General features: G+C 42.8%; 2 protein-coding genes across 3 annotated transcripts in view; both read left to right on the top strand.

Moving 5' to 3' along the window:
* The first annotated feature begins 87 nt into the window (after positions 1–87).
* chmp6b (charged multivesicular body protein 6b) lies at positions 88–5,782 on the top strand. The gene is made up of 9 exons (XM_080455028.1): positions 88–290; positions 696–805; positions 971–1,058; positions 1,153–1,239; positions 1,569–1,634; positions 1,828–1,908; positions 2,781–2,860; positions 3,628–4,590; positions 5,041–5,782. The coding sequence occupies exons 1-8, from the start codon at positions 228–230 to the stop codon at positions 3,671–3,673; spliced, it is 621 nt and encodes a 206-aa protein (XP_080311154.1). The 5' UTR covers positions 88–227; the 3' UTR covers positions 3,674–4,590; positions 5,041–5,782.
* A 3,653-nt stretch (positions 5,783–9,435) lies between these two features.
* Positions 9,436–27,350, top strand: part of baiap2b (BAR/IMD domain containing adaptor protein 2b) — a 92,641-nt gene continuing 74,726 nt past the window's right edge. For both annotated transcript variants that reach the window (XM_080456011.1, XM_080456012.1), the window contains exon 1: positions 9,436–9,751. In XM_080456011.1, coding sequence (XP_080312137.1) covers positions 9,677–9,751 — 75 coding nt within the window. In that variant the 5' untranslated portion in view covers positions 9,436–9,676. The remainder of the gene's footprint in view (positions 9,752–27,350) is intronic.

Raw genomic sequence — 27,350 nt, forward strand, 5'->3', positions numbered from 1 at the left:
CCTGCTGTACAGTATGATCCATTTCATGCAAAGTGGAATGTGTCCCTCTCCGGCCTCCGTACTTCCTGGTGTGGGTGCGGACGGTTCCATTGTCAACAGATGACTACACAGCCTATGGAGGCTAACAACCAGCAGTGATCTATATTTGCAGGATTTGACACTTAACTAGTATTAATCTTAAATTTTTTATTCAGATTAGTGTTTACCGGCTGGTATGCGGTGTCACTATGGGGAATATCTTTGGCAAGAAGAAACGCACTCGAGTGACAGAGCAAGACAAGGCGATATTGGTGAGTGATGTTAGCTATAGCCAGCATTAGCTATATAACTAACTACTGTAACATGACTGTACTTGGACTGTCATGAGTGTCAAACTGCACAACGAAAACACCTGTTTAGTTTGGTATATAACTTGGTCTAAATCAGTGGTTCTCAACGTGGGGGGTCCAGGGACCCTCAGGCATCAGGTTTCCTTGAGGGGCTTCCAAATGGATCCTTGCAGGTCTGTAACTCTACGAGTGTACACATTGTCCCATTTGTACACTCGAGTTATGGGGGGTCCTGGCTTGAAATAAAATAATAATGTATCTATATGTTTGAGAACCACTGGTTTAAATGACAGGAATGGTGCAGGCAGGCTTGTCTTGTGTGTATATTATGCAGCATTATATCTTATCTTTCTTGTCTCATTTCAGCAACTGAAACAACAGAGAGACAAGCTGAGGCAATATCAGAAGAGGATCAATCTGCACCTAGAGAAGGAGAGACTTCTAGCTAAGCAATTACTGAAGAATGGAAAGAGAGAGTAAGAACAAAACCTTAATCTTAATAAGGGAATCATAAAATATACAATACATCTGTTATCAAACCTATAATTGGCTTGGAACTGAGTCCCAACGCAGTCCCTGGGCCTACGTGATCTGATATCATTTCTGATTTGACCCCCGTTACATTATTTGTCTCCAAACAGAAAAGCCCTGCTCTTGCTGAAGAAGAAGCGCTACCAGGACCAGCTCCTTGACAAGACGGAGAACCAGATCAGCAACCTGGAGCGCATGGTGAGTAAACTGACAGCTGTCATTGACGTGCAATGCACCAACACTTTTGATTTGTCCACTTGCAAATAATGCAACTATTTCTCACTCGATACAGGTTCAAGATCTCGAATTTGCGCAGATTGAAGTAAAGGTCATCGAAGGGCTGAAAGTGGGAAATGACTGTCTGAAAAAGATGCATGAGGTAAGCTCAACAAAACAAAAGGTATATTTTTGCCATGCCATGCAATCTAGAGCAGTGGTTCTCAAAACATTTTCATGTAAAGGACCCCCAAATTCATATATATCTTTCCGTGGACCCTCATTTGAAAAGATGTTATGTCAGGGGACCCCCATTAGCAATGATTTGCCCAGATTTTGTCAAAAAATGTAATGGGGCTTAAGTGTATAACTTTTCCTAATTTTGCTGGGGACCCCCTCAAGGACCATTTTGAGAACCAGTTAATTAGGGTATGTCTCTCCTACCGTGCTCTAAGAATGTCTACTGATGAGCTCTTGTTTTCCACAAACTAGGTGATGTCCATTGAAGAAGTGGAACGGATCATGGATGAAACCGCAGATTCTATTGAGTACCAAAGGGTGAGGGCACCAGATAACTTAAGAAACGCACCACATGCTTTCATTTTCATTTTGGTCTAACATTGATTGTGTCGGTTTCGGTTTCTTTTTCCAGGAAATACTGGGCCATCGTTTATTTCTGAAACTATCGTGGGTTTGACATTGAAATGTGTTGGTTGTTTGTTTACTGAGAGTTTGTCATCTGTCCATACAGCAAATAGATGAGATGCTAGCAGGGTCTCTGACACAAGAAGATGAAGATGCTGTATTGGCTGAGCTGGAGGCTATCACTCAGGTCAGTGTTTCTAGTAGGGCTGCCTGGGCGATGTGGACAAAATCAAATGTCTTGTTATTTTTGCCAAATACCATATTGTAACAATACATTTAATTTAGTTTTAAATGTTTAAAAAATAGCTCAAATAGCCGACGTAAGCGATTAAAAGACAGCACTTATGCCATATCACAGTATTACAATATACAAAGTCCAACAAAAGACGATAACTAGTCTCATATCAAGATATCAATATGGATATATTGGCCAGCCCTATTTTTTGTGAGATGTAAAAGTGTTAGGACAGCTGGCTCTGAGCCATAGAGAGAGAGAGACTTCCGTTGTAAACGAAGAACATTCAGTAATATATGGCCAAAACCAACTTCCAGTGGATTTGGAATTTGTTTTGGTGTGCTCAGAGATTACAAGAACAAGAAGTATGCAGATGTAATGCTTGCCATGGGTGACCAATGGTTCCAAACACTACTGTGTAGTTCCAGCGTTGAACCCTATTCATCAGGGTTAATGAAACGCACTCAATACTCGTGGCGAGATCAAAGACTGTCGTAATTCTCTCTTTCAGCGGATCTGAACAGTCTGTCCCATGAAGCTTTGAATATCTGTACAGATATACAGTATGCAGACAGTGAAGAAAATTCTAAATTAATCACTTAAAACCCTCTATACTTAGTAAACTAATACATAGAAGACCACACTTCTTTTCCTTCTCCACCATAACTCTTTGCTGAAAACAGCCGATGTACAAGCTCACAATGCGTTGTAGACTGGTTATTTTTGGATGCTAGGGTTCAAGTGGTTAAAATAAAGTGTAATGATCATTTACCACTGCCAGTTTTCTGTTCAGTGCGTTTCAATGTGTTGTTATTTACTTTCAGGGAGATGTGGAGCTTCCTGAGGTTCCCACAGAGGACCTGCCAGAAGTCCCGGAGGCAACCGAGGAGGAGAGGCCAGGCATGTGTTTTCATCAAACATCTTTGATTTCGTCACAGTCGTGTGGAAACCTCATATCTCCAGAACTGCTACTTTTCAGGAAATGGAAAAAAGAACCTGTGTTCCAATGGATCCAGTGTAGTTATTATTTAGTCACAAGCACTTGTTAATACTTTGATTGGGTCAATATTTATAAAGCCCACACACACACTACTTTCACTTAAAAAGTTTTTTTTGGAAAAGCTACAATTATTTGATCGGTATGTCGTCTAACCCAAAGGCCGATTTGAGACGGCATACCGCCGCCTTACCCGAAGGCCGATTAGGACATTAATTTACAAAAAAACATAAAAAGTATAAAGGTTTCTGCCTGACGGCGACAATAATATTACCACGATAGACAATCCCACGCCTCACCACTAGTACACAACTGTACACCAAATTCTCACAAACATTCTATGATCAGTGTTGCTGGATCTCGCCAGTGTGTGTTGACTTCCGGTCTCCTAAACCCACTTGACACAGATACAGGAAATCATTAGAAGTTTGCCAGTCTTGGTTTTGTCCATCCGTCTTTGTTTAATTTTTTCCTAAGGTTTCAGTTGTTACCCGACACCTTCCTTGTATTTGCGTTATTTCCGTTAATCGCAATTATTTGTATGACAATTAATCGTCAACTTACATTTTGTAATCGTGACAGTCCTACCGGTCATTTGTGATGTGTCTGTCTGTAGCATACAAGGCTAAACATGTCACTGTGTTGCTTGTCCATCTTGTCTTTGCTGCAGAGAGGGAGCGGCCAAGGAAGAAGCCTGAACGAGAGATGCTTGCTGCCTAGATATACATGCCTGAACCGCTCAGGTGACCTGGTGGCTCTTCAACAGACTGCCCTCTGTGTACACACACACACACACACACACACACACACACACACACACACACACACACACACACACACACACACAACACAAAAACATTGCCTGGAGATCTGTCTACCAAGAGGCCTGATATTATCTACTACCATTATGATTACCATCCTCAGTGATGAAGACTGGACCTCCTCACAGCTATCCAGCTACAGCCAGCATCTGGCCATGTAATATGCCTACCTGCCAACAACCCTCTCTGGCCCCGGATACAGGCCAGTTGTCCCTATATGGCTGTGAAAGTAACTGGTTAGTTATCTATCTAGCAAATTGGATGCAGCGCCTAGCTTATTGGACATTGATATAAATATCGAAGGCGTACAGGATTTCAGTAATTGTGCCTAAACCCCATCGTTATTTGATCATTTTATTTTTGTGTTTAAACTTTTGTGAAGGACTAATTATATTACTCACTTGCGATGAACTAACAAATATATGACACTTATTATTATTTCTCTACTCATGTATGTGACTACAACTTCAATTTTAACCACACATCATGGCAGGATTAACATAACTTTGCTGTCGGGCAGAAATCTAACCTTCCATATTTCACCTTTTTGTGATTTTTCGTAAATGAATGACCTATTTCGTCATACTGAAATTGAAAGTGGTTAAGTCTGTCTGTGGGTTCGAGAAATATTGAACCAATGAAAAGTATTTTAACGAGAGCGTGTAACCAAATAACTACATTGGATCCCTAGGGAGCACAGGTTCTTTCGTCCATTTCCTGAAAAGTTAACGGTTTTGGACATACAAGTTTTCCACCTGACACTCAGTGAGGATAACATGTAGGGCCTCTAGAGCAGTGGTTCTCAAACGTTTTCATGTCAAGGACCCCGAAATTGACACTTATTCGATCGTGGACCCCCATTTGAAAAGATAAGCCAGGGAACTCCATAAGAGAAGATTTTTTTACGGCTCTCTATAGCAGTGATTCTCGAACCATTTTAATTTCAAGGACCCCCAGTTTGACATGCATTATTAGGCTATGGACCCCCATTTAATGGCATTTCTATCTCTGGGACCCCAATTTCTATTGTAAAATCAATGTTAATGTAACTCTGAGAGTGTACAAATGCAACCAAATGGACCCGTTAGGGTCCATTTGGTTCCATTTGTACACTCTCAGAGTTACAGACCCATAAGGGTCCATTTGGTTCCTATCCATCATTTAGCTGGGGACCCCCTGGAACCCCCTCAAGTACCCCTGGGGGTCCCCGGACCCCACTTTGAGAACCAATGCTCTAGAGGCTGTGTTATCATCTACGACGTTGAGCTCTGGCCCGGTCTGCCTTATTGGTCGTCCCAGCCACGACGGCTTGCCCAAGATGTAAGACTCATGTGATCTGTCCTAGAACTTTGCATTGGAATGTTTGCGTAAGCATCTTTTTCACATAATGTTGTCCCACTCTGACCGCTTCTGGCAAACAGCTTAAACCATCTAATTATCCACTTCCCTTGTGGAATAGTTCTTTGTCATTGGAGAAAAGGCTAATCGTATTGTAAGGTGGGATTACCTCTGTACTCTATACAACAATTATTTGATGGATGCTAGCAATTCTGTCCAAGGTAATATCTGACCGACAACATCAGACTGACATGGTAATTGATGAAAAAAGAGCATGAACCCAAATGAGTATTATGAATATAGTTGGTAATTTACTGTACATACAGCACCACATATTCACTAAGACTGACTTACGTTTAGCTGCAGCAAAAAACGCACACAAAACACATTGTTAAACTCACATTGTTGCATAAGATTTATGCTAATACTTTATATTAGTGTGCCAGAGTACAATGGACTGTGTTGTGGAACACAGAGGATCATTCTAACTCTTACTTCTAATCTGTACAATCAGGTTATTTGCAACACTCTTACTATTGCTAATTCTCTCAAGCTGTGGAAGTTCTTTCACAACTGGGACTATGACAACCCAGTTGTATTTAAACTGGTTCATTCAGAAAATTTACCTCTTTATTGTTGTTCTCTAACAATTAAAAAAAATCTTTTTTTATTGCCCTGCCCTTCATTCTCCCACTTGAGCTTGCCTTTGGTGAATTGTATTTGTTTGCCCACTAGGTGGCAGCAAATGACAAATACACTATCAACTGGAAGGTGCAGCAGGTGGCTTTACATATTAAGAACTAGACCTCTAGTATTTATTTTAAATATGTCATAAATATGACACATTCCGTGAGATCACTCATATTTCGTTTCCATATCCGAACTACAGTCCAGAAATATTAAAGTGTATTATCACCATTTGAACTTCGGTAAGTAGTGTGAACAGGAGTTTGTGAGAAAAAACAACCTTGACATTAAGATATCACTTTTAATGAGTTGCCATTTCCTTTAGCTTTTGGTGGCTGACAGTGGTGAAAGAAATACTCACATGTACTTGAGTAAAAGTATCGATACTGCAATGTAGAAATACTTTGTTGCAAGTAAAAGTCCGGTATTCAGAATTTACTTGAGTAAAAGTACAAAAGTATTGGCATCAAAAATACTTAAAGTACCTAAACTAAACGTAATCTTTCTGCAGAATGTCCCATTTCAAGTTCTCAAAATGAATTAAAAATATATTTAAAATAACAGATCTACAAGCTCACAATATTTCAGCTATTTTCAAATTTCCGAATTATATATTATAGAGCTTAAGTGGTTAATTCATGTTTAGTTTCATGTAAAGTAACTATTAACTAAAGAAGAATTGTAGTGGAGTAAAAGTATAATATTTGCCTCTGAGATGTAGTGGAGTAGTAAAAGTAGCCTGCTGATAATTGGAAATATTCCAGTAAAGTAAAAAAAATACCTCAAAACTGTACTTAAGTACAGTACTTGAGTAAATGTACTTAGTTACTTTACACCTCTGGTGGCTTATTGCTCACTACCACTACTGTGGGGGTGACGTGGGTGGGAGTGGGCGATGCGTCGACAGCAGGGAGACTTCTGAATGGTAGAGGACGTTGCCTTATGATTCACTAATGAAAGCAGAGAGAAAGAGCCTGAGAGGACTGCAATGAGTAGGCTGTAGAAGACGGGGGATTAGGCCACCTCTGCAGAGTGGCAGAAAGGATGTGTGCATTTATTGATGTGTGTGTGTGTGTGTGTGTGTGTGTGTGTGTGTGTGTGTGTGTGTGTAGGTGGGGTGGGGGGCATGTGGGGGCTCTTAAGACAACCTACCTTCGTCCTCGACCTCCACAGTCAAACCTCATCCTCCAGAGTCTCTGTGTGAGGGTCAGAAGGTTCGCTGTAGAGACACGCGTTAGTCATTTATTTTTATCCACGTCTGCTCTTTCGCATTCTGTCTTCCACTCACTGTATCATCACATGCACGATCTTCAGTTACAGAACAGTGTGAGTAGGCTAGTGGACTGTTACAAACTAACTGCCCTGGGCCTGGCCTTGTTGAGTTCAGGTGACATCAAGAAGACAATACATACTTTGATTGATTGATTGATGTAGTTTATTTAGAAAGACATGAGAATAGTACATGACAGTACATAACAGTACATGGAAGTACAAATTCACAATACAAGGTCTACTAAACTGGAAACCCTCATTAAGCATTACGCTTGTTTAAGATGAGGACCCCATGCACACAAATCATGATGAAATATAAGAGGCAGGCAGATATACACACTACTATACAGAATGTCATACAATCAGCTTTCAGGTTACTGGTATGACGAGAGAAAAAAAAAATATATATATATATACAAAAAAGGCCTACATATTACACACCTTTTAGCGTTTTAATATCCATAATGAAGTGTAGCCTAATTTGACCTAAAATACACGTAACAATGACATTTCCAAAGACCAGCCATGATTGATTTTCACTAACTTTCTGGATTTTGATAATAGAATGTTCATATCTCACAGAACAATGGAAACATTTAGCCAAGTAACGTACACAATTTCAATCTCCCTTGTGTAGTGAAATCTTTTCTCACACGAAAAACAGTACCTGTAAATAAGCACCTAGCCTGCCATAAATGACTGCTGCAATCCTATTGGGTGAGGCCTATAGATCTACATGGCTTCATGAACAATATATTTTATTTTTGATTGATTGATTGATTTTAAGGCTACAGATCGTGACTTGAAAAGATGTCCACCCACATTTTGTCCTCAGTGAAAGAAAAGGTTAGCAGCAAGGCCGGGCAAAAAAACTGCCTAACTATATTGATCTTTAGGTGAAATGTTGTTTACCAAACGATCCTCTGTAAAAAACGGTTGTTAAAATAACATTGTAGGAATGTAGAAATAACTAGAAAAAGTGCTCCTCAGAGCACAGGTCTCCGCCAGGTCAGGTAGGTTATTGTGGGCCAGCAATGTTGATGGAATATGAAGAATCGGACAGATCTGTCTAGATCACATGACTATAGAGATCATGTGTACCGATGTGCGTAATGTTTGGACAAAATCTGTAGGGACTAATATATTTGTTCCTCTGCATTCATGATTTGAGGCATTTTGTTCAAAACGGGCCACTCCTGCAAACTTTAGATGTCAATCTTAACCAATCAGGATGGAATATAAAAAATCAAACTGATTTTTCTTGATCACATGATATATAGAGATCATGTGTACCGATTTGCGTGAAATTTGGATACAATCTGAAGGAGTATTATTTGAAAAATGGTTTTACATAAGTCGGCCTCCTGGTGGCGCTATAAAAGGCAGATGTGAAAAATGGACTCTAGGGAGTGTGCATACAAAGTTTTACGCAGATCGGTGCAGTTATAGGTAAAAACGCGAATCGGCCTGTTATAGCGCCACCATGAGGCTGATCTGAAAGATTTCAAGTGGAATTTCTTCTTCGGCCTTGTGGGAATGTGGATGCAGAATTTCGCGGAAATCGCACGATGTGTTAATGATTTGAGGCATTTTGTTCAAAATGGAGAACTCCTGCAAACTTTGGAAGCCAATCTTAGGCAATCAGGATGGCATGGAATATGAAGAATCTGAAAGACCAGTTTCGTTGAATGACTATAGAGATACTGTCTACCGATTTGCGTTATGTTTGGACAAAATCAGTAGAGTACTGTAAAAAAAAAAAGTGTTTTGAAAAAATCGGCCTCCTGGTGGCGCTATAACAGGCCCATGTGAAATATTTGGGGCAGAGGTTCAGCTCTGGCATCCAGGGAGTGTGTGCACAGTTTCACTGCGACCAAGCCAACGGTGCCGGAGATTAGCTGGTCACAGAGACACACACACACACACACGGACGGACGGACAGACGGACGGACAGACAGACAGGGTGCAAAACATAGTATCTGCCACGCCTTCGGCCTGGCGGAGACAAATATACACTCACACATACATAGGCCTACACAGTAGAAGTCAAATCCCCAGGGTTATCCATTTGTGTAACACATTATGTGTACACACTCGGGAGTTAGCTGTGTATTTTACTGCGTAGGGGGCTAGTAGGTATATAACCTTTCCCATGCTTTTGTATGGGGCGCAGCAGTAGCAGCAGCATCATTCAGGTATTATGAATGATTTTTACGCAGAGGCGGGCGGGCGCCTTGGTCGTGGGCAGCGCATGAGAGAGAGGAGGCGTGGCTCGTTCAAATGGCACCAGGCGCTCTGTGAGAAGTGCGCCTCTGCGCTCACATAGACATAGCTCACTGTACTGTATGTACCGCCGACCGACTGACTGACTGCGTGGGACACACAACAGTGTGGGTGCAGTGGAGGGCTTTCCTATAAAAGCAGGGATTCCACAGTCAGAAGAGCTCGTCTCTCTCTCTCTCTCTCTCAGCTGAAGACTTCTACCACTGCTGCAGTTCCCCCACCAAAACAACTCTGGTTCATCTTTCAGTAGCATTTGATTCTTTTAAGGGGGGGGGGGGGGGGTTAAAGCTCCCCATATCAGTCCAAGAGGAGATCTTTGTCTATGGTTGTTCAGGCTGACACTTCAAAGATGTCCCGGACCGACGACGTGCACCGTATAACGGAGAATGTCTATAAGGTAAGATGATGATGATGCGTGCGTGTGTGTGTCCACCAGCTGTTTCGTTCCGCTGACTCCGCATGTTGCATATTAATAACAAAACTCCATTGTGTATTGGTGACACCTGCTGCTGCTGCACCGTCGACAGCTGTCTTCGGAACGAGCGGGACGAGTCGTCGGCTAAACTTCTAAACGTCCCATTTCGTCCAAGCTGTTGTGCATTGTCGATTTGATTGCCTGCAATGTCGTTTATTTAACATTGGCTTCTTCACACATTGGTGCAGCCAGTCTAGCTACAGTATAGCTGTAATAGCAGGGCTTGGGCAAACTGCAGTGGTGGAAAAAGTATTTAAAAAATGTACTGAGGTAAAAGTATCAATACTGCAATGTAGAAATACCCTGTAAATGTACTATAGTAAAAGTACAAAAGTGTTGGCATCAAAATATACTTCAAGTAACAAAAATAAAAGTACTTAATGCAGAATGTCCCGTTTCACAAGATATCATTATGTCTAAAATGTATTAAAAATCTTTTGAAAATAGCAGATCTACAAGCTAACAAGGCGTCACCATGCGATGTGTTGTGAGCTTGTAGATCTGCTATTTTCAAATAGACAAAGTTTAAATAGGGCTGAAGTGATTAATGTATGTGTTGTAATAGTTATCTAAATCTTCAAAGTAACTAGTAACTAAAGTTTTCAAATAATTGTAGTGGAGTAAAAGTACAATATTTGCCTCTGAGATGTAGTGGAGTAAAAGTGAAGTAAAAGCATAAACAATTGGAAATACTCCAGTAAAGTAAAAATACCTGAAAATTGTACTTATTAAGTACAGTACTTGAGTAAATGTACTTAGTTACTTTCCACCACTGGCTATAGCTATAATATCAGGGCTTGGGCAAAGTGTATATGCTTCCCTCTTGGCTGAGTGACTGCTCATTTTGACATGATAAGCGAGGAGTTGTCAGTCACTACATGAAACTGACTGAGTGAGAGAGACAATGAATGGAATTACAAAGTTCAGCTGCATGTCTGCATTCAATTGTTCTCTCATTAGAGAGATAGGCTATAATCACCAACAACAGCTCTAAAGTCCAGTCCAGAGATCTTTTAATCCAAATCTTGAATAGTGAAAGGTTAATGTTGTAGCTTAGTCAAGTTTAAGTAAAGTATAGTGGATGACGCATTAGATGAAAACTGTGTGAAAACATTCCCACTTGAATCCATTTGTAAACCAATTGAACCCAAGCACTCGGTCAAACCTTCAGCTAAAATAGCAGACGTACAAGCTCAGAAGACATGTTGAGCTTGTAGATCGGCTATTTTCGATGAGGAGATTTTGTGTTGATGGGGGGGGGAGAAGGGGACCACAAGTATAGAAACTGGCGCACTCTGGTCGGTGAAGTGGTTCAATTTAACTCTAAATTAATATGGAAAGAGAAGGGTTTATAAGGCCAGGTGTGTGTGCAGACAATGATGCTCCGCCTTGTGGTTTGGGAGGAGGTCAAGGAGAGTTCACAGACTGAGTCACGTTTGGCAGAGGAATGGCAGTGTAACTGGTGGTGGTGTTATGTGACTAGAAAGTGGGGAGGAGAGATAACCGCTTCTGTTCAAAGCCCAAAGTTTGTCATGTGCCGCCTATTCAAGTTATTGTTTTTATATTGTATATGAAGTGATGATGACAGGTGCAGATTCAATTTCTAATGTGAGATTTCAGACCTTGGAGTTATTCGTGCGACCGACCACCCACACACACACACACACACACACACACACACACACACACACACACACACACACACACACACACACACACACACACACACACACACACACACACACACACACACACACTCTTGAAAGAATTCTAATGGGGGATCAATGGTACTCTGGAAGTCAAGGCCTGCCGCTGTGACCCTGAGGGACGTTCCTGTTGGATCATTAAGAGCTGGAGAGATGCCAGAAGACAGGAGGAGGGAGGAGGAGGAGAGGGGGAGAAAGAAAGAAGAGGAGAGTGCAGATAATGATGAGGAGGAGTAACTGGATGATGAGGAAGTAAGCTGTAAGCACTAAGCAGTGAAAAAAATTAAAACGGAGATGAAGCAGAGAATTAAATCCTTGTCAAGAAGAAAAAAGGCCAGCAATAGGGATGGATTTTTGGGTCCAATGGCGATCACGATTTTGGAGAGTCCTAGCCCAGCGATTAGTAATGTTTTGACCAATATATGTCAAAAAGTGGAAAATCTATCCTACTATAAATGCGCGAAATCTCCTTCCATCCGTCTGTAGTTCACGTATATATCTGGAGAACCGTCCAACCGACTGACTTGAAACTCGGCGCACACGTCGTCAACGACCCGAGGGAGTGCCGTGCGGCGTGCCTGCCATCGAGTCGGTCAGATATGTAGATTGTGTTGTCCAGAACCGCCTATCCGAACGCTATGTCCATAGTAGGAGTACAGTACACCGATGTCATCAATATGATGTCATAGTGCTACTGACATCATATACTGGGCTGGTCTCCATGTTTGGGCATGTCTGACATAGAACTCCATATATGGGCTTCAAAGGGACACAGGCAGAGGGATAGCCTACAGAAATCTCCACATAGGGGCATATGAGGGATGCAGACATACAGATGGGTATTGCGTAACCGGGTTGGGCATGCTTTTCCAACTTGCCTCATTCCAGAGTGGTCTAGTTCAAGTTCTAAACAATTTGAAAAACGTAGCCTAGATTAGAGTAAAACAAATCATAAAATAGTACATTCAAAATGGAAAGTGATTAAAAATCAGGGGCAGCGAAAAGAGAATTCTGTTTCAGAGACGTTCAACAGTGGTATTTCTTTCCTCCGTCCATCAGCAGGAAGCATCATTACAGAAGCAGCAGGTGCTCAGAGAGGCAGAAGAACACTGCTAATTTGACCTCCTGCTGGGGACTGATTGTGAGCGACTGATGCTCTCTGGCTTAATGTCAAGGCTTAGATGGTGGCACACACTGGCACACAATGGCTAATGGAGAGGTTTTTGAACTGGCTGCGTGTGATGGTGAGCCCAGCTAGTAATGTGCCACCTTTTTTCAAGTTTTGGGTAATTAATTAGTCATTGGTTCTGTGGTGTAGGCCTACATCCCAGTAGTCCATGTGCAAGTGCACCAGAGTCAAGCAGGAGTCGGTGATCCCAGACAACAGAACAAACGGTATATGGCAAGTAGAGCCTGACGCCCCAACCGATGGTAGATTTTTGGGTCCGATGCCGTTCTCGATTTTCGAGAGTTCTAGACCACTGATTACCGATATTTTGACAGGTATTGTGTGTGTGTGTGTGTGTGTGTAAAATCTTGAGATCAGAAATGGTGCCATTATTCTTATAATGGGCACTCAAGGCCTCAAGGACCCCTGGGTGTCCCATGTTGATAACCAGTGGCATATAGACCGAGAGGGGGGCTTGAACTGTACACTGTTGGTAAGGATAGAGCAAAACTACCAGAGAGCAGGGTAATTAACTGAAGACTTAAGCGGCCAACAATCAAAGTACCCGAATACTTTGACAAGAGTTCAAGAGTGTACAGTAGTAGCCTCCGGCCAGCTGCCTACTACTGGCCAAGAATAGAAGTTTGAACAGTTTTTTTTTGGGTGAGCGATACTGTTGTACCACAAATTATAAATGAGGACTGAGGCAGTTCAGCCACATTGAGCCAATAGAAGAACTGAACTGAATGCTTCAACCTGACAACTGCTGAGTAATCTCATCGCCACACTGCTGAAAGATGGGGAGCTGTGGGAACGCGAATATATTGTGTGACTCACACAAGCGTGTGTGTGTGGGTGTGTGTGTGTGTGTGTGTGTGTGTGTGTGCGCGCTTGTATCTCAGCCTCCATATCACTGACTGATACTGGGGCTGGCCATGAATTTATCTGTGGACAGGAATGTGGGTTGCTGCAACCTTGCTCACATTTTGCCAACCTTCACCTCATAGGTGCACACACACACAACACTGTGTGTGTGTGTGTGTGTGTGTGTGTGTGTGTGTGTGTGTGTGTGTGTGTGTGTGTGTGTGTGTGTGTGTGTGTGTGTGTGTGTGTGTGTGTGTGTGTGTGTGTGTGTGTGTGTGTGTGTGTGTGTGTGTGTGTGGTAATGGTTACTCTAACACACCTTGGATCTGACAGTGGCCAAATAAAAATGTAATCATCACCGTCGTCACATACTGTAGTCTCCTCGTAATATAATTTGACATACATTTACTATTGCTGTAGCCTCAAATGCCTTTTAATACAAATCTCTAATCTCTTGATCTGCTAAAACAGATCAAGTTAGCTTATCAATTTAAATGTGTTATTTAACCGCTTAAAACCTATACTTGTACTTCATTGGCCAGAGTTCCCCTGGGATCTATTCGAGGCCCTCTCCTTTTTTCCCGTCTACACAAAATCTATAAACTGATCTACACGCTGTGAGCTTGTAGATTGGCTACTTTCGCCAATCTACTGTTTGGACCAGAATAGGGACGTTAAGGTTCGTTAAATGACACACTGTGGGCCCACTGTGAATGGCACGGTGAATTTTCTGGGTACTGTAACATGTGGTGTGTGTGTGTGTGTGTGTGTGCGTGTGTGTGTGCGTGCGTGCGTGCGTGCGTGCAATCGTGCATGCGTGCGTGCGCGATGCCCCCATGTTTGCCTAATACGTATCTATTCAGCCAAGGCAGTGTGATAGGCTTTGATAAGAAATGCGGTGAGACAGGAGCAGTTTTGTTCTGATGTTTGTCAGCTCACTGGTTTATGTTAGACTGAATAGGTAGACAATGATGATGAAGATATTATTGACTGGATTGGTTCAGCTGATTGATTACCATAACGTGTGTGTGTGTGTGTGTGTGTGTGTGTGTGTGTGTGTGTGTGTGTGTGTGTGTGTGTGTGTGTGTGTGTGTGTGTGTGTGTGTGTGTGTGTGTGTGTGTGTGTGTGTGTGTGTGTGTGTGTGTGTGGTATTTACTTGTTTATGAGTAAATACCATGTTGCTGAACGGTAATTAATGAAACCTGCTATTAAAGTGACCCAGCAATTTTATTTAAGGCTGCCTCATCAATCTTCCCTGCAGAAAAGCCTCGGATGCACGTAGTATGTACTGTAACTGCATCACCTGCTGTCTCCTGGTAGCTGCCGTAGGCGATGTGAGCCGTAAATCCCCACTTGTAAATATTGTCATATTTCCAGCCTGAGCACAAGGGCAAAAACTGAGGCTGTAGATGGGTCATAATGACACATGCCAGAAATATTTGTTCTTGAGAGAAGAATGTTAATGCTGACAAACACTTGATCCCCATAAGCGCAGAAGTACAGTCTGTCAACAGCTCTTTCTTCCTACTTCCTCTCTGGAGCGTTACTGGCAAACAGAGTTTCACTCTACAACAGTCGTTTTCCAACTGCTTTCTATAAGTCATACGGCACAATAGACTTGTGATAGTATTATAATAACCTCACAGCAAACATACTGTATAATATTATGCTTGTTGTGATGTTATAGTGGCCACTGGCCACTATAGTATTCGATTTTGTAGGAAGGTTTCATTTAAAACTGGATTGTGGTCCATTAAACTGTCAAAACCAATGGCGACACATGAGTTATTGCCTATCAGTTACACAGCACCGACACAAACTGTGTGTGTGTGTGTGTGTGTGTGTGTGTGTGTGTGTGTGTGTGTGTGTGTGTGTGTGTGTGTGTGTGTGTGTGTGTGTGTGTGTGTGTGTGTGTGTGTGTGTGTGTGTGTGTGTGTGTGTGTGTGTGTGTGTGTGTGTGTGCGCGTGTGCGTGTGTGGTGTGTGGTGTGTGTGTGTGTGTAATCCAGCCCATAAGGTAGCAAACAGCTGTTGTCCCAGCCAGAGCACTGCAGGTGAGAGGCAGGGCATCTGTTGAGAGACGGGGGGGGGGGGTGTTGGATGAGTGCAGCAGTGGGAGGAGGAAGGGAGGGGGGGGGGTTTTGGCATCTTTCACCATAGGCAGATTAACACTGTCTATCCTCTCAAAGAAACACAGTTCCATCAGCCTCTCCTCATGCATGCCTTTCGTACACACACACACACACGCATGCATGGGGATGATGAATACGCTCCTGTATCGTGTCACACATAGCGCCCGTGGGTGGACGAGTGACTCGGGCGAGGTTCCCTTCTCTCTTGCAATTGAGATCATTTGAGGTGAGTTCAGGAGCCCCCCACCACCACCCCCCATGGTGAGCTTACGCTGTTCCACCAAGACCGGCTTTCTCCAGTATGATTGTGTCAAAGTAGTGATCACCGCCCCCCTCCCCTGATTAGTCAGAGCCCTTTCAAACTCCATTGTCTCTGTGAGGAGCTACACGGCCGGCTTTGTGCATCTACCCCACTGAGTCTTCCCCGGCTCCAGGCTTCCTTTCAGCCCAGGCCTTCCCACTGCGTCTCCAGCAACAACGGCAGCGTTTCACCAGCTTCAACCATATGGACCCCAGCGTCTTTATTCTGACCATGTCCTCGAAAATACAAGCTATCGTCGCGTTGCGACACATTGTGAGGGAAAAGGGGGGCAAGTATAGACCCCTGGGGGACCCCGGTCAATGACGAGCAATACATAGGGTTTAAGTGGTTCAGCCTAATCTATTCTTAATGGCAACGCGTCGCAATTAAGCATTACCGCGATGACCTTGTCTGCCTATTGTTGCGCGTTATGTAAGAGGAGGGCCTTCCTCGACATGTTCATGTTCAGTACGTGGCAGAGGTGTCCACGAGTTCACACGTTTAATTGCTCTAGAGAGTCGGTATATATGTTCTGTCTCAAAGGGATTGCGCGCATCTGTTAAACACTTCCACCAGGGAAACCCTGGATGTGCACTCTAGCAGGCACGTGCCGTTCCTAGTGTTGATTTTGACAGCACTTTTTTTTTCTTTTGAATAAAATTCCACTTAGTTTTAGTCATATTTTAGTCATCTGAAATGTTTTAGTTTTTGTCTAGTTTTAGCCGACTAAATATACAGTTGATTTAGTCGACTAAAATGTATTTTGGCGGGCCTTGATGACCAAACATAAAACCAAACATAAAATGACTTGTCTATTAGTTCTACTGGATCTCTTCTCCACTAGTCCCCTCCCTACCATTTTAGTCTAGTCTTTATTCGTTGATGAAATTGTCAATATATTTAGTCCTAGTTTTAGTCATCATAGCTTAGTTTTTATTTCGTTTTCGTCAGTGAAAAAAGGTAGTCGACCAAAACTTTTCGTCATATTTTTAGTCGACGAAATCAACACTGCCTAGCAGCTGTGCAGGTGGAAGCTGCAGTGTGTCCCGTGGCCTCCTATACCAACTGTTCTCCTACAGCTCTTGGCATGCACTGTATAGCCTATAGCTGTCACCATCCTCATGCCCTGAAGCCCTTTGCTTCTGCTGGGAATGTAGTCTAACGGCACCTCCTACGTTCAGTTGAGGTGCAGAGATGGAGACTGATATGACTGCAGAGGTGGAGAGGAACGTTACGGGGATGGGGAAGGCTCTCCAGAAAAAAAAATAGGAGGGATTGAAGAGGAGGTTGGGGACCTTTTGTGCTTGAGTTCCAGCTCTAATTAGAGGGAAAGAGAAGCAAAGAGGCATGAGGAGGAAATGAAAGCCAGAATTCACTGCTGTGAACACTGCTGTGTGTGTGTGTGTGTGTTTGTGTGTGTGTGTGTGTGTGTGTGTGTGTGTGTGTGTGTGTGTGTGTGTGTGTGTGTGTGTGTGTGTGTGTGTGTGTGTGTGTGAGGGAGTTGGTGTGTGTGTGTGTGTGTTTTTAATTGGAGATTTGCCTTCCCATTGCTACCTTTTTTAGAGTGACATTTAATCATGAAGGCATGTGGTTGTGCTAGTGGGATTCGAAGCAGGAACTGGCTTTTATCTCACCACTATAATAGGCTGTATCCCCTGGCGTGCGTGCACACACGCACACGCACACACACACGCACGCACACGCACACGCGCACACACACACACACACACACACACACACACACACACACACACACACACACACAGACACACACACACACACACACACACACACACACACACACACACACACACACACGTATGGCTTCATCATGTATGGCATAGATTCCTCCCACTCAAATGATAAACCATGTTCTCTTATCTCCTTTCATATGTTCTGTTCTCGCTCCAGTAGGCAAATCATCTGATGAACGGCAAAAATGAATCCACTTTGTACACTGCAGTTAGTTTCATGAAGCAGTCAAACCCTCCGGCTGATATCCAGCTAGTGATCTGACAACTGATAGCCTGCACGATGTTCCTACTGTGCTGCACTGTATGTGTGAGCATATCGCCGCTGTCGGACGAGGTCTGCCACAAGTATTACATAATCGCCTAGCCGCAATTATTTTGCATTATCGTCAGAATCAACTCGATTCATCTGTATAAATGCATGTGTTGATGAGCTAAAATAGCGGCTCTACAAGCTCATAATAGAATTACAGGAGAGAGTACCCATTTATCAGCTTCAATTCTATAGTGTTCCATTTGCAATGTTGTCTTTGTTTCATCACTTCCAGTTTCACTTGTTTAATATGTATCCTGTGTGAGCTCTCTTTCCTGATTGGATCAAATTGGTATCCTGAACTGAAAATGTATTTTCTGTTTACTAAAGATCTGGAGATACATGGAGACTCCTGTTACTGAACAAACACTCTATAGCAATGAGAACTATCAGGAATTAGAGTTATTTAACACTCTCAGAAATGTGAGTTATTTAACACTAACTTATTTTAACAAAGAAATATCACTTACTCTACCTTTTAAATGTCAACTAAAATGTCATGACCAACTAAAATGTCGGACAGAAACCTTGACTTTTCAGTCAAAGGAAAAACATAACCTGTGTTCCAATAGACCGCCGAAGTCTGACGTCATTTACACATCCTTTGTTTGTCTACCTGGTTTGCAGTTTTCCACCCCCGTTCTGAATCCCATAGACGTATTGAATATCGCGTCAAATAAGAACTGTGTTCCAAAAATAAACACATGACCCCGGCGTGTTGACTCTTATGGATATGAAGCATCAACTGACGGTGAGAAAACGCTAATGTTACTTCCGCCGAATTAGTTACATTTTCGCCAGAAACAGACTGTATCAAATATAAGTGACTGACTATCATAAACGATACAGAACCTCCTCCCTGACAATAACGCCGACACGCGGTGTTTATTTTTGGACCACAATTCTTATATGAGACGATTCTAAGATGACCCAATGTTATTCTCCATAGAGAAATTACTTCCGCAAACCTGGGGATGAACGAGTGACGTCAGGACTTCGGTGCTCTATGTAGTTATTATTTAGTCGCTAGCTCTTGTTAATACTTTTCATTGGCTAAATATTTCTAAAACCCTCCACATACAGACTTAACCACTTTCAACCTGGCTTTCCTTTTCTGTGCATATCAAACTTCTCTAAACACGTTGTGAGCTTGTAGAACAGCTATTTTCTCTACCTTTGTAAGATGGAGATACAAGATTTCCACCACACGTAGTGCCTGCCTGAAAGTGAATGAAAGGAGGGCACTGTACGGTTGGTAGCGACACCATCAGGTCGTGTGGATGGAGTCGAAGGCGATGGGTGTCACCTTTGGATCACACGGCAGAGGAGACTCCCTCCTGTCACCTCCGCTCCCCCCAGGATTCCAGTGACACAAACCGAACGGAAACCGAACGCACCCGAAGATGAGGTGCCCTGTTGCGGGGGGAATTCCAGCACTACCATATATGGAGTCGGAAGTGCACCCTCCCCGCCACCACTCAACCCACCTTCCCATAGCCCCCTCCTCTCTGTGCTTTCAGCGCACGCTGCCTGCCTGCGCCGGTGAAACAGGGACCAGCGCTACCTCTCTCTGCTGGCTGGCTGGCTGGCTCGCCTGTGTACCGATAAGAGCCCATCTGAAAGGGAAATTGGCTGAATGCGTACAAACATGCACAAGTGCACGCGCGCGCACACACACACATATGCACTATTTCACTCTTGGTCTCCATCAAACAGCTGTAGAACGTGTACACACACACACACACACACACACACACACACACACACACACACACACACACACACACACACACACACACACACACACACACACACACACACTGTGATGATGGAGACTGAATTTCCATCCCCTGAAGGCAGTCAAGCAACGCAGCTCTAGTCAAATGATAGACACAGTCATTGGGCAGCGGCAAAAATAATGTCCACTTCCTTCGGGAGGAGCGCGTTGAGGGATTGCGCCATAAGCGCTAATGCACGCAATGTGCATACATCAGTTACGGTTGTCACTAAATGTTATCACACTCCTCACGCCGTACGCCTATACAGTACAGTATACAGTATACCATGAATTATGGAATACAATGCTGAAGCACTAATGCGTTCCATTATATTACAAGCGATGCTCAGCAGAGAGTCTCATTGTCATTCTATGCATGGAGCTCGTGTTGTGTGTGTCTGCATCTGTGAGCAATACTGTATGTGTCTGCACAGTGCAATGCATGCATATAGTATGTGTGTGTGGGTGTTTTTGTATACCTCATTCATGTGTATATGAATCTTCAAAGTGAGGAGGATGATATTTTGTGCATGGACGGCGTGTTGCATTGAACAGGGTAAAAGCCATACGGTGTATTCCAACTAGGCTATGTACTGTACAGTGTTGCTAGTTTTTGCGAGAGAAACGATTGGCCATGCAGGCCTACGAAAACAACAGTTTTACCACTTTAGACATATACATACAAGCTTGTAGATCTGCTATTTTCAAAGAAGTCTTGAAAAAAATTAGAAGAATTTGGAATATTATTTGAAACATTTTAACAACCCAAATCTTATATGGGGGGTCCCTCCCTGGCACAAATGATTTTCAGATGGGGGACCGTGGTCAAATGCAAATAAAAGGTTTGAGAATCACTGCACTATAGGCTACTGTATGTACTGTCAAAGGTTTACCTGCCATATACTGTATATTTCTCACTAAAAACCCATGTACACTATGACTATATTTATACCCGATAATACCATTGTTAATACTGTTATCATACTTTTAGTGCACCTTGACTACATTTGCAGTCGTCAGTACTGTTAATATGCTGTTAATGCTCTTGGACTACTTTTATATCTATACCTATTACCTGTCAATAGCTCATACACCACGCTAATCCCAGGCAGTGCGTGGGTCAAGCGAAAGTACTGCATTATACCCGAATCCCCTGGTTTCTGGTACTTTATTCATAATAATGTATTTATTCATTTATTCAATCCCTGTGCCTTACTACCTGTTACTATTTTGTATTATTATTTTCATTATTATCATTACTCTTTTCTCCTAGCTATATCTGTTTTCTGTATTTGTTCTGTGTTTCATAACTGTGGTATTTACACACCTAGATTAAAAAGTGTAAAAGCAGGTGTGCAGGAAAACAAATCAACAATAGAATAAACCCGCACACTGCCAACTTGCACGGTACAAGAGAAAGGTTTAATAAACTGTCGTAACTGTGGTAGTGCCCATGACAACTGATTTTTTCCTTAAATTACTATCTATTTATAGATCCTTAGTGTTCATTTAACACATGTAACCAGCTGGACTCATTTGGTTTCATTTGTGCACTCTTCGGATTTACCGTGAATTGATGACATCGTGTGGTGATGTATTTCTCTCTTACACACACAAAAAATAGCCGATCTACAAGATCACAGTCACAATGCGCCATGAAATGTTTGTACTTTTTTCATCACTGCACACACACACACACACACACACACACACACACACACACACACACACACACACACACACACACACACACACACACACACACACACACACACACACACACACACACACACTACAAGTTGTAGGTGCCAGGTCACCTTGCATGCTCGCTGGCACCGTTGTCTAACACACACTGGCACTGCCGGAAACCCTCCCCCCGTTGCCATGGAGACCACGCAGACTAAATGACCTTTCGTGCGTGCGTGTGTATTTGTGTGTGAACACTGTAATCTGGCTAACCTTCTCCTCCCCACCAGGTTATATGCATCTTATCCAAATAGCAGCAGGACAAAAGGTTGAACTTTACTCAAGTGTGTGTGTGTGCCACTGTGCCCTGCAAATCCTGAGTGTTAATTTAATACTGAGAGTGTAAAGTAATGTTTTTTATGGTGTGGCTCCTAGAGGCCAAGCCGTCTTAGTGTGTGTGCGTGTGCGTGTGCGTGCGTGCCTGTGTGGACTAACCTAACCACTGGGCCGACCAGTACCAAATTCCATGTGCCAGTAGCTAAGGAAGTAATCTGAGTTCCCAGAAGTTTTCGCCTGCTCTGGCGAGGAACTTCTGGGCCAGAGCCCTGGTATTTGTGGGCGGGATGTAGCTTACGCTCAGAATCTGAGCGGACACGCCTCTTACCGGTCTGACTCGTCTAAAAAGTCCGACAAGAGGCAAACAGCAGTACACAACAATGGCGGCCGCAATTTCTCAAGGGGAAATTGCTTCCCGTCGATCCTATTTAGATGTAGCACCCACTGCATGTGGATCCCGCCCCCTTTTCTTCATTGGCTGTTGATTTGAATCACAACGCAGTGGCCGCGCCCCTGCTGTCCAAACTCCGACGCAATGCCTCCCAGACTACTAAGGAAGTAACTCCCAAAAGTTCTTCCCACATATTTTATATTTTCTAATATTTGAATATTATTGTCTCTGCCAGGCCGAAGGCGTGGCCAAGACTACTGTATGTTTTGCCCCCTGTCCGTCCGTCCGCCATGTGTGTGTCTGTCTGTCCGTCTGTCTGTGAACAGTTAATCTACGGCATTGTTGGCCCGATCGACGTGAAACTGTGAACACACACTCCCTGGATGGCAGAGCATCTGCCCCATTTCTTTCAGATCGGCCTGTTATAGCGCCACCAGGAGGCCCGGTTTTTGCAAAACAAATTATTTGATATCACATCCTACAGCTTTTGTCCAAACATCACACAAATCGGTACACAGTATCTCTACAGTGATTTTTTTTATATTTCATCCTGATTGGCTAACATTGGCTTCCAAAGTTTGCAAGATAGGTCCGTTTTGAGCAAAATGCCTCAAATCATGAACGCAGCGTGCAATTGCCGTGAAACTTTGCACGCACTAGGCCGAGGAAGAAATGCCACTTGACGTCCGAGATCCACATGAAAGCCATACCGTTATTATACCTCATCCTGTTTAACTAATTAACAAATAAAAATGTGCATTTACTGTAGGTTTTGGGGTCTGTTTTACACACTCATAGGTAACCACATGAACCCTAGAGTCCATATTTTGGGCATATCACAATAAGCGAACATTCTGCGAAAATAGGCAAACATTAGTTGAAAATAGCTGTTTTTCAGTGAAGAAATTTGGTGTACAGAGAAAAAAGAAGGGGGCCAAGTATAGACCCCGGACACCGGGTTTAGGCTTTTGTCCAAACATCACACAACCCGGACACTGTGGTTAAATTAACACTGGATTGTGCACGTACGTACAGTACATGTGCAAGCAGTGACACCAGAGTAGGTTATCTCTCTGTGAAGAGAGGAGTGAGGAGGAAGTGGTACCATGTTCACCCACCCACAATTGAACCTGCTGCCTCTTCCTCCTTCTGTTTTGTTTTGTTTTGTTTTATTCATTGCCCTTCCGCTTCACTCTGGGAGATTCCCTCCACATCACTTTCCACTTGCGAGTGTTGACTTGGAACGGAAGCACGTCATCCCTGGGGAGGCTTCCAATGCGTCCACACAGCGGCTGTGCGGGGTGGGGTTCCATTTGTGGAGCTTTTTTTTGTTTTACCCATTCAGACCGGGTAACGCATCTGTGTCATTTTAAGATTTCTTTGGTTATTCAAAAATAGCAGATATACAAGCTCACAATCTTTGAATATATATATATTTTTAAAGCGAACAAAATATTTTGAGATGGGGTTCCGTGGCCAAATACATATTAATTTGGGGGTCCTTCACATGAAAAATATTTGAGAACCACTGATATTATAGCAACATAACCAGAAGTTTTGAGTTTAAAATGTTTGCTTTAAAATGTTATATATTCAAAGATTTCCAAAAAAAAAATCAAGATTTTTCAAAAATAGCAGATCTACAAGCTCGTATGAGCTTGTAGATCTGCTATTTATGAATAGCCAAAGAAATCAAAAAATGACACAGATTCTCTCTGGGTTAAGAGCGATACCAGACTTATCTGAACCCTCCTGTCTCAGTTCTGAGGTTAGAGATAGAGCCGGGCTATGGGCCATCATCAGACTTCACTTTGTCTGGAATCTCCTGAGGTCAGAGGAGAGGAGTGGTGTGTGCAGTCTGTGCACGCACGCGCACGCACACACACACACACACACACACACACACACACACACACACACACACACACACACACACACACACACACACACACACACACACACACACACACACACACACACACACACACACACACACACACACACACACACACTCGCTCTCGTTCTCAGGGAGAGAGGGAGAGAAATCGAGAGAGATAGAGGCGAAGAGACAGCAAGAGAGATTGAGGGGTTATTCTCCTGGGCTATGTGTCAAAGTGATGATCTCTGTCGTCATCACACTAACTGAAGTGATGTAATGTGGTGAGAAGTCAGTGACATTCATACTGATGGTGCACAGTAAAATCCTCAGTGATGATTTAGCTCGGAGCGTGTACAAATGGATACATTTACACAGATTTGACTGTGCAGGACCCAATCATTGTCACTCACTCACATGGTCTGCATTGTTTTTAACTGCAACCAAGCAGCTAGCTTAAGCCCCATGAATCACGCTGCCACAATACAAAGACCATTGATGGATAGCCCTCTGTCTTGATTGGCCTGAGCAGGCACATGACATTTTAACATCTATAATGTGTTAAATGACCTGGCAGACTTTGTAACCATTTCCCATAATTTGCACTAAATGTTCTTAAATGTAAATATCTATGTACATACTGTCCATCTTGACTTACTCAGGGCTGGTCACAGCTTATCATGAATTAAGTGCTTTGTTTACAGCATAGCTCCTAGGGGGGCCAGCTGTCTAGAAAAGGGTCTGTCTGTCTGTGTGCAGTGGTGTAGACACTCACCGGTGTGACACACACCGGTGAGTGACAGACAGACGTGTCTTTCTTCTAACGGCTGGACTGATCTGCGCCACATTTCGTGCACGGTGCCAGTATGTCAAGTATGTATTTGTCACATTATGAGATGTTGTACTTTTTTTTAAACTTGAATTTGAAGTCAATGGATTGGGCTGTAACTGGCCAAATATGGAGATGTCTGACATCACAGACTGGTCACATGACATCATAGATCCACATGGAAGACACTGTCTTGTTTTAATCTCTGTCTTTTAGTCTCCTTTGACATCCATATCTCTGTGCCCCCCACCCCCTCTCTCTCCCTCCAACTTTCCATCCATCTATTCATCACCTCTTGTTTTCCACAACCATTAATGCCTGGTATGGCGTTGCCAGGTCTTGCCTGTTGGTTATAATGTGTTTGGCAGAGAGAGTCACAGCAGGTTCTAACAGTGCCACATGGCTGGCGTGGTGTTGGAGTAATTTACGCCCCTCCAAGAAATGACCCTGCTGGTGTTTATAGGCTCTGACTCACCGCACACACTCCTGCCTCCATCTCGCCACGTTACATACACACATTTGTGTGTGTGCACAAATACTTGCACCGCCAGCCAAATCTCCATGGCAGTGCTAGCTAGGTCACAATGTTCTCCGAAGCCTTTTTGTTGTTTTTGTTTTAGTCCAAAGTCTTTTCATGTTATGTTTGTTTACTGTATGTCTGTGCATGCTTTCACACATGAGCATCTTTTTCACACACCTATTTTAAATTCTGAGTATGTATGGACTGGAGTGGACCCCTGGCCAGTGAAGTACACGACCACACTAACTTAACTTTGGGGAAATGTGTTAGGATTTTACTATGCACTGCCATTTTAACCAGGGTCTGTCATAGAAACAGAACCGTCTAGAAAGAATCTGTATTTTGATGCTTTGTTTCTTATTAACCCATTTAGACCTGAGGCTGATTCGAATAACAACTTCTAAATCCTATAACCTTTTCTGAAAAACATATTTTTTTCCATTTTTCCTATACTAAAGCAACAACTAAAATGACACAGAAGTATTCCCAGATTGAAAGGCATAACAAACGTATGGTGTAACAGGTCTAAATGTGTTAAAGAGAGTGTACAGTAAGTGATATGTACTGTATTTGTGTAAAGAAAATAAAAGATCATTGTTAAAAGGTTTAAGCACTATATTCCAATCGTAATCGTTACAGAGTGTTTGTTCAGTAACAGTGGTCTCCCCAATCTCTCCAAATCTTTACTAAAATGAAAACTAAATTTTAAGTTCAGGATTCCAATTTATTCTGATCATGAGAGAGAACCGCTCAAAGATCACTGTTCCTGTTCCAATTTCGTCTACTCATTTACTTTGTTTCACCACTTCACTTGCTTATCCTATCTTGTATGAGTTCTCTCTCCAGACTGGATAGAATTAGTATCCCGACTTGAAAATGTATTTTCTGTTCACTAAAGAGCTGGAGAGACGGGGAGAGCGCTGTTACTGAACAAATACTCTATTGCAATGATTACTGTTGGAATACAAATGTATTTAACACTTATTTTAACACGAAAATATCACTTATACCCCCTTTAATAGCTTGTATAACCTCTGGCTCTACTCCAGATCACTCATACATCTTGCGAGGGGCATAATGTCCACGCACACTGACATGTTTGTGTGATGGATCTATTACCCTCAGTGCTGAGGGCTGGCTGCTACCTATTCCATCTCCCTCGACTCATATGAGCCAGCTGTTTAGACTTAAAGTGGAATGACACTCAATTTCAGCTGCAGTACTGAGCTTCCACCTTCTGTCATGTTGACGGACTATCAGAATGTGACCTGCCCACTTATCTGGAAGGTCACATTGCTGTATTCACAAAGGTAATTGAAATTATAATTTCCTTGGGGTAAGGATGCAGTTTTGCAGTCGAAGCCAGAAGCACTTGATGTGCAAGTTCAAACATCAGTCAGATGACTCTAACAATTCAGAGTCTTGTACAAAGACTGGACAAATACATATTTGTGTAAATATGGCCCTTTGTCTTTCTTACCAAGCGGGCACATTAATCATATCCCGCAAGCGCCTCTCAACCCTAGCTCCATGTATCAAAATGTTTAATTGTAAACAACAGGATATAAATTTGCAACGAGGCAATGCCCTGCTGTGAGTGATGCCTACGAGTTATGCTTCCAGACAAAAACTTTTATGTCTATAAACAGCACTTCACAAGTTTTTAAGATAGAAAAAAATATTTTGAGAGTGAAGCACCTGATTTTAAGATACTATTAATTGGCATTATTAACCACTTTCAAACTGGGGTCCTTATTTTGGGCATGTCCTTTTTTCTCAAAGCTAGACGATCTACAAGCTCACAACTTGTGGGGATGCGACGAGTTGTGAGCTTTGTAGACCATGCGACACCATTGTACGACAATGGTGTC

The sequence above is a fragment of the Gymnoscopelus braueri genome (genome assembly GCF_963280865.1).
Source record: "Gymnoscopelus braueri genome assembly, chromosome: 17".
NCBI classification, from domain to species: domain Eukaryota; kingdom Metazoa; phylum Chordata; class Actinopteri; order Myctophiformes; family Myctophidae; genus Gymnoscopelus; species Gymnoscopelus braueri.

Coding starts and splice junctions, on each gene's coding strand:
- chmp6b (XM_080455028.1), top strand. CDS start 228: ATGGGGAATATCTTTGGCAAGAAGAAACGCACTCGAGTGACAGAGCAA. Junction 291..695: donor AGCAAGACAAGGCGATATTG/GTGAGTGATGTT, acceptor GTCTCATTTCAG/CAACTGAAACAACAGAGAGA. Junction 1,240..1,568: donor GTCTGAAAAAGATGCATGAG/GTAAGCTCAACA, acceptor TCCACAAACTAG/GTGATGTCCATTGAAGAAGT.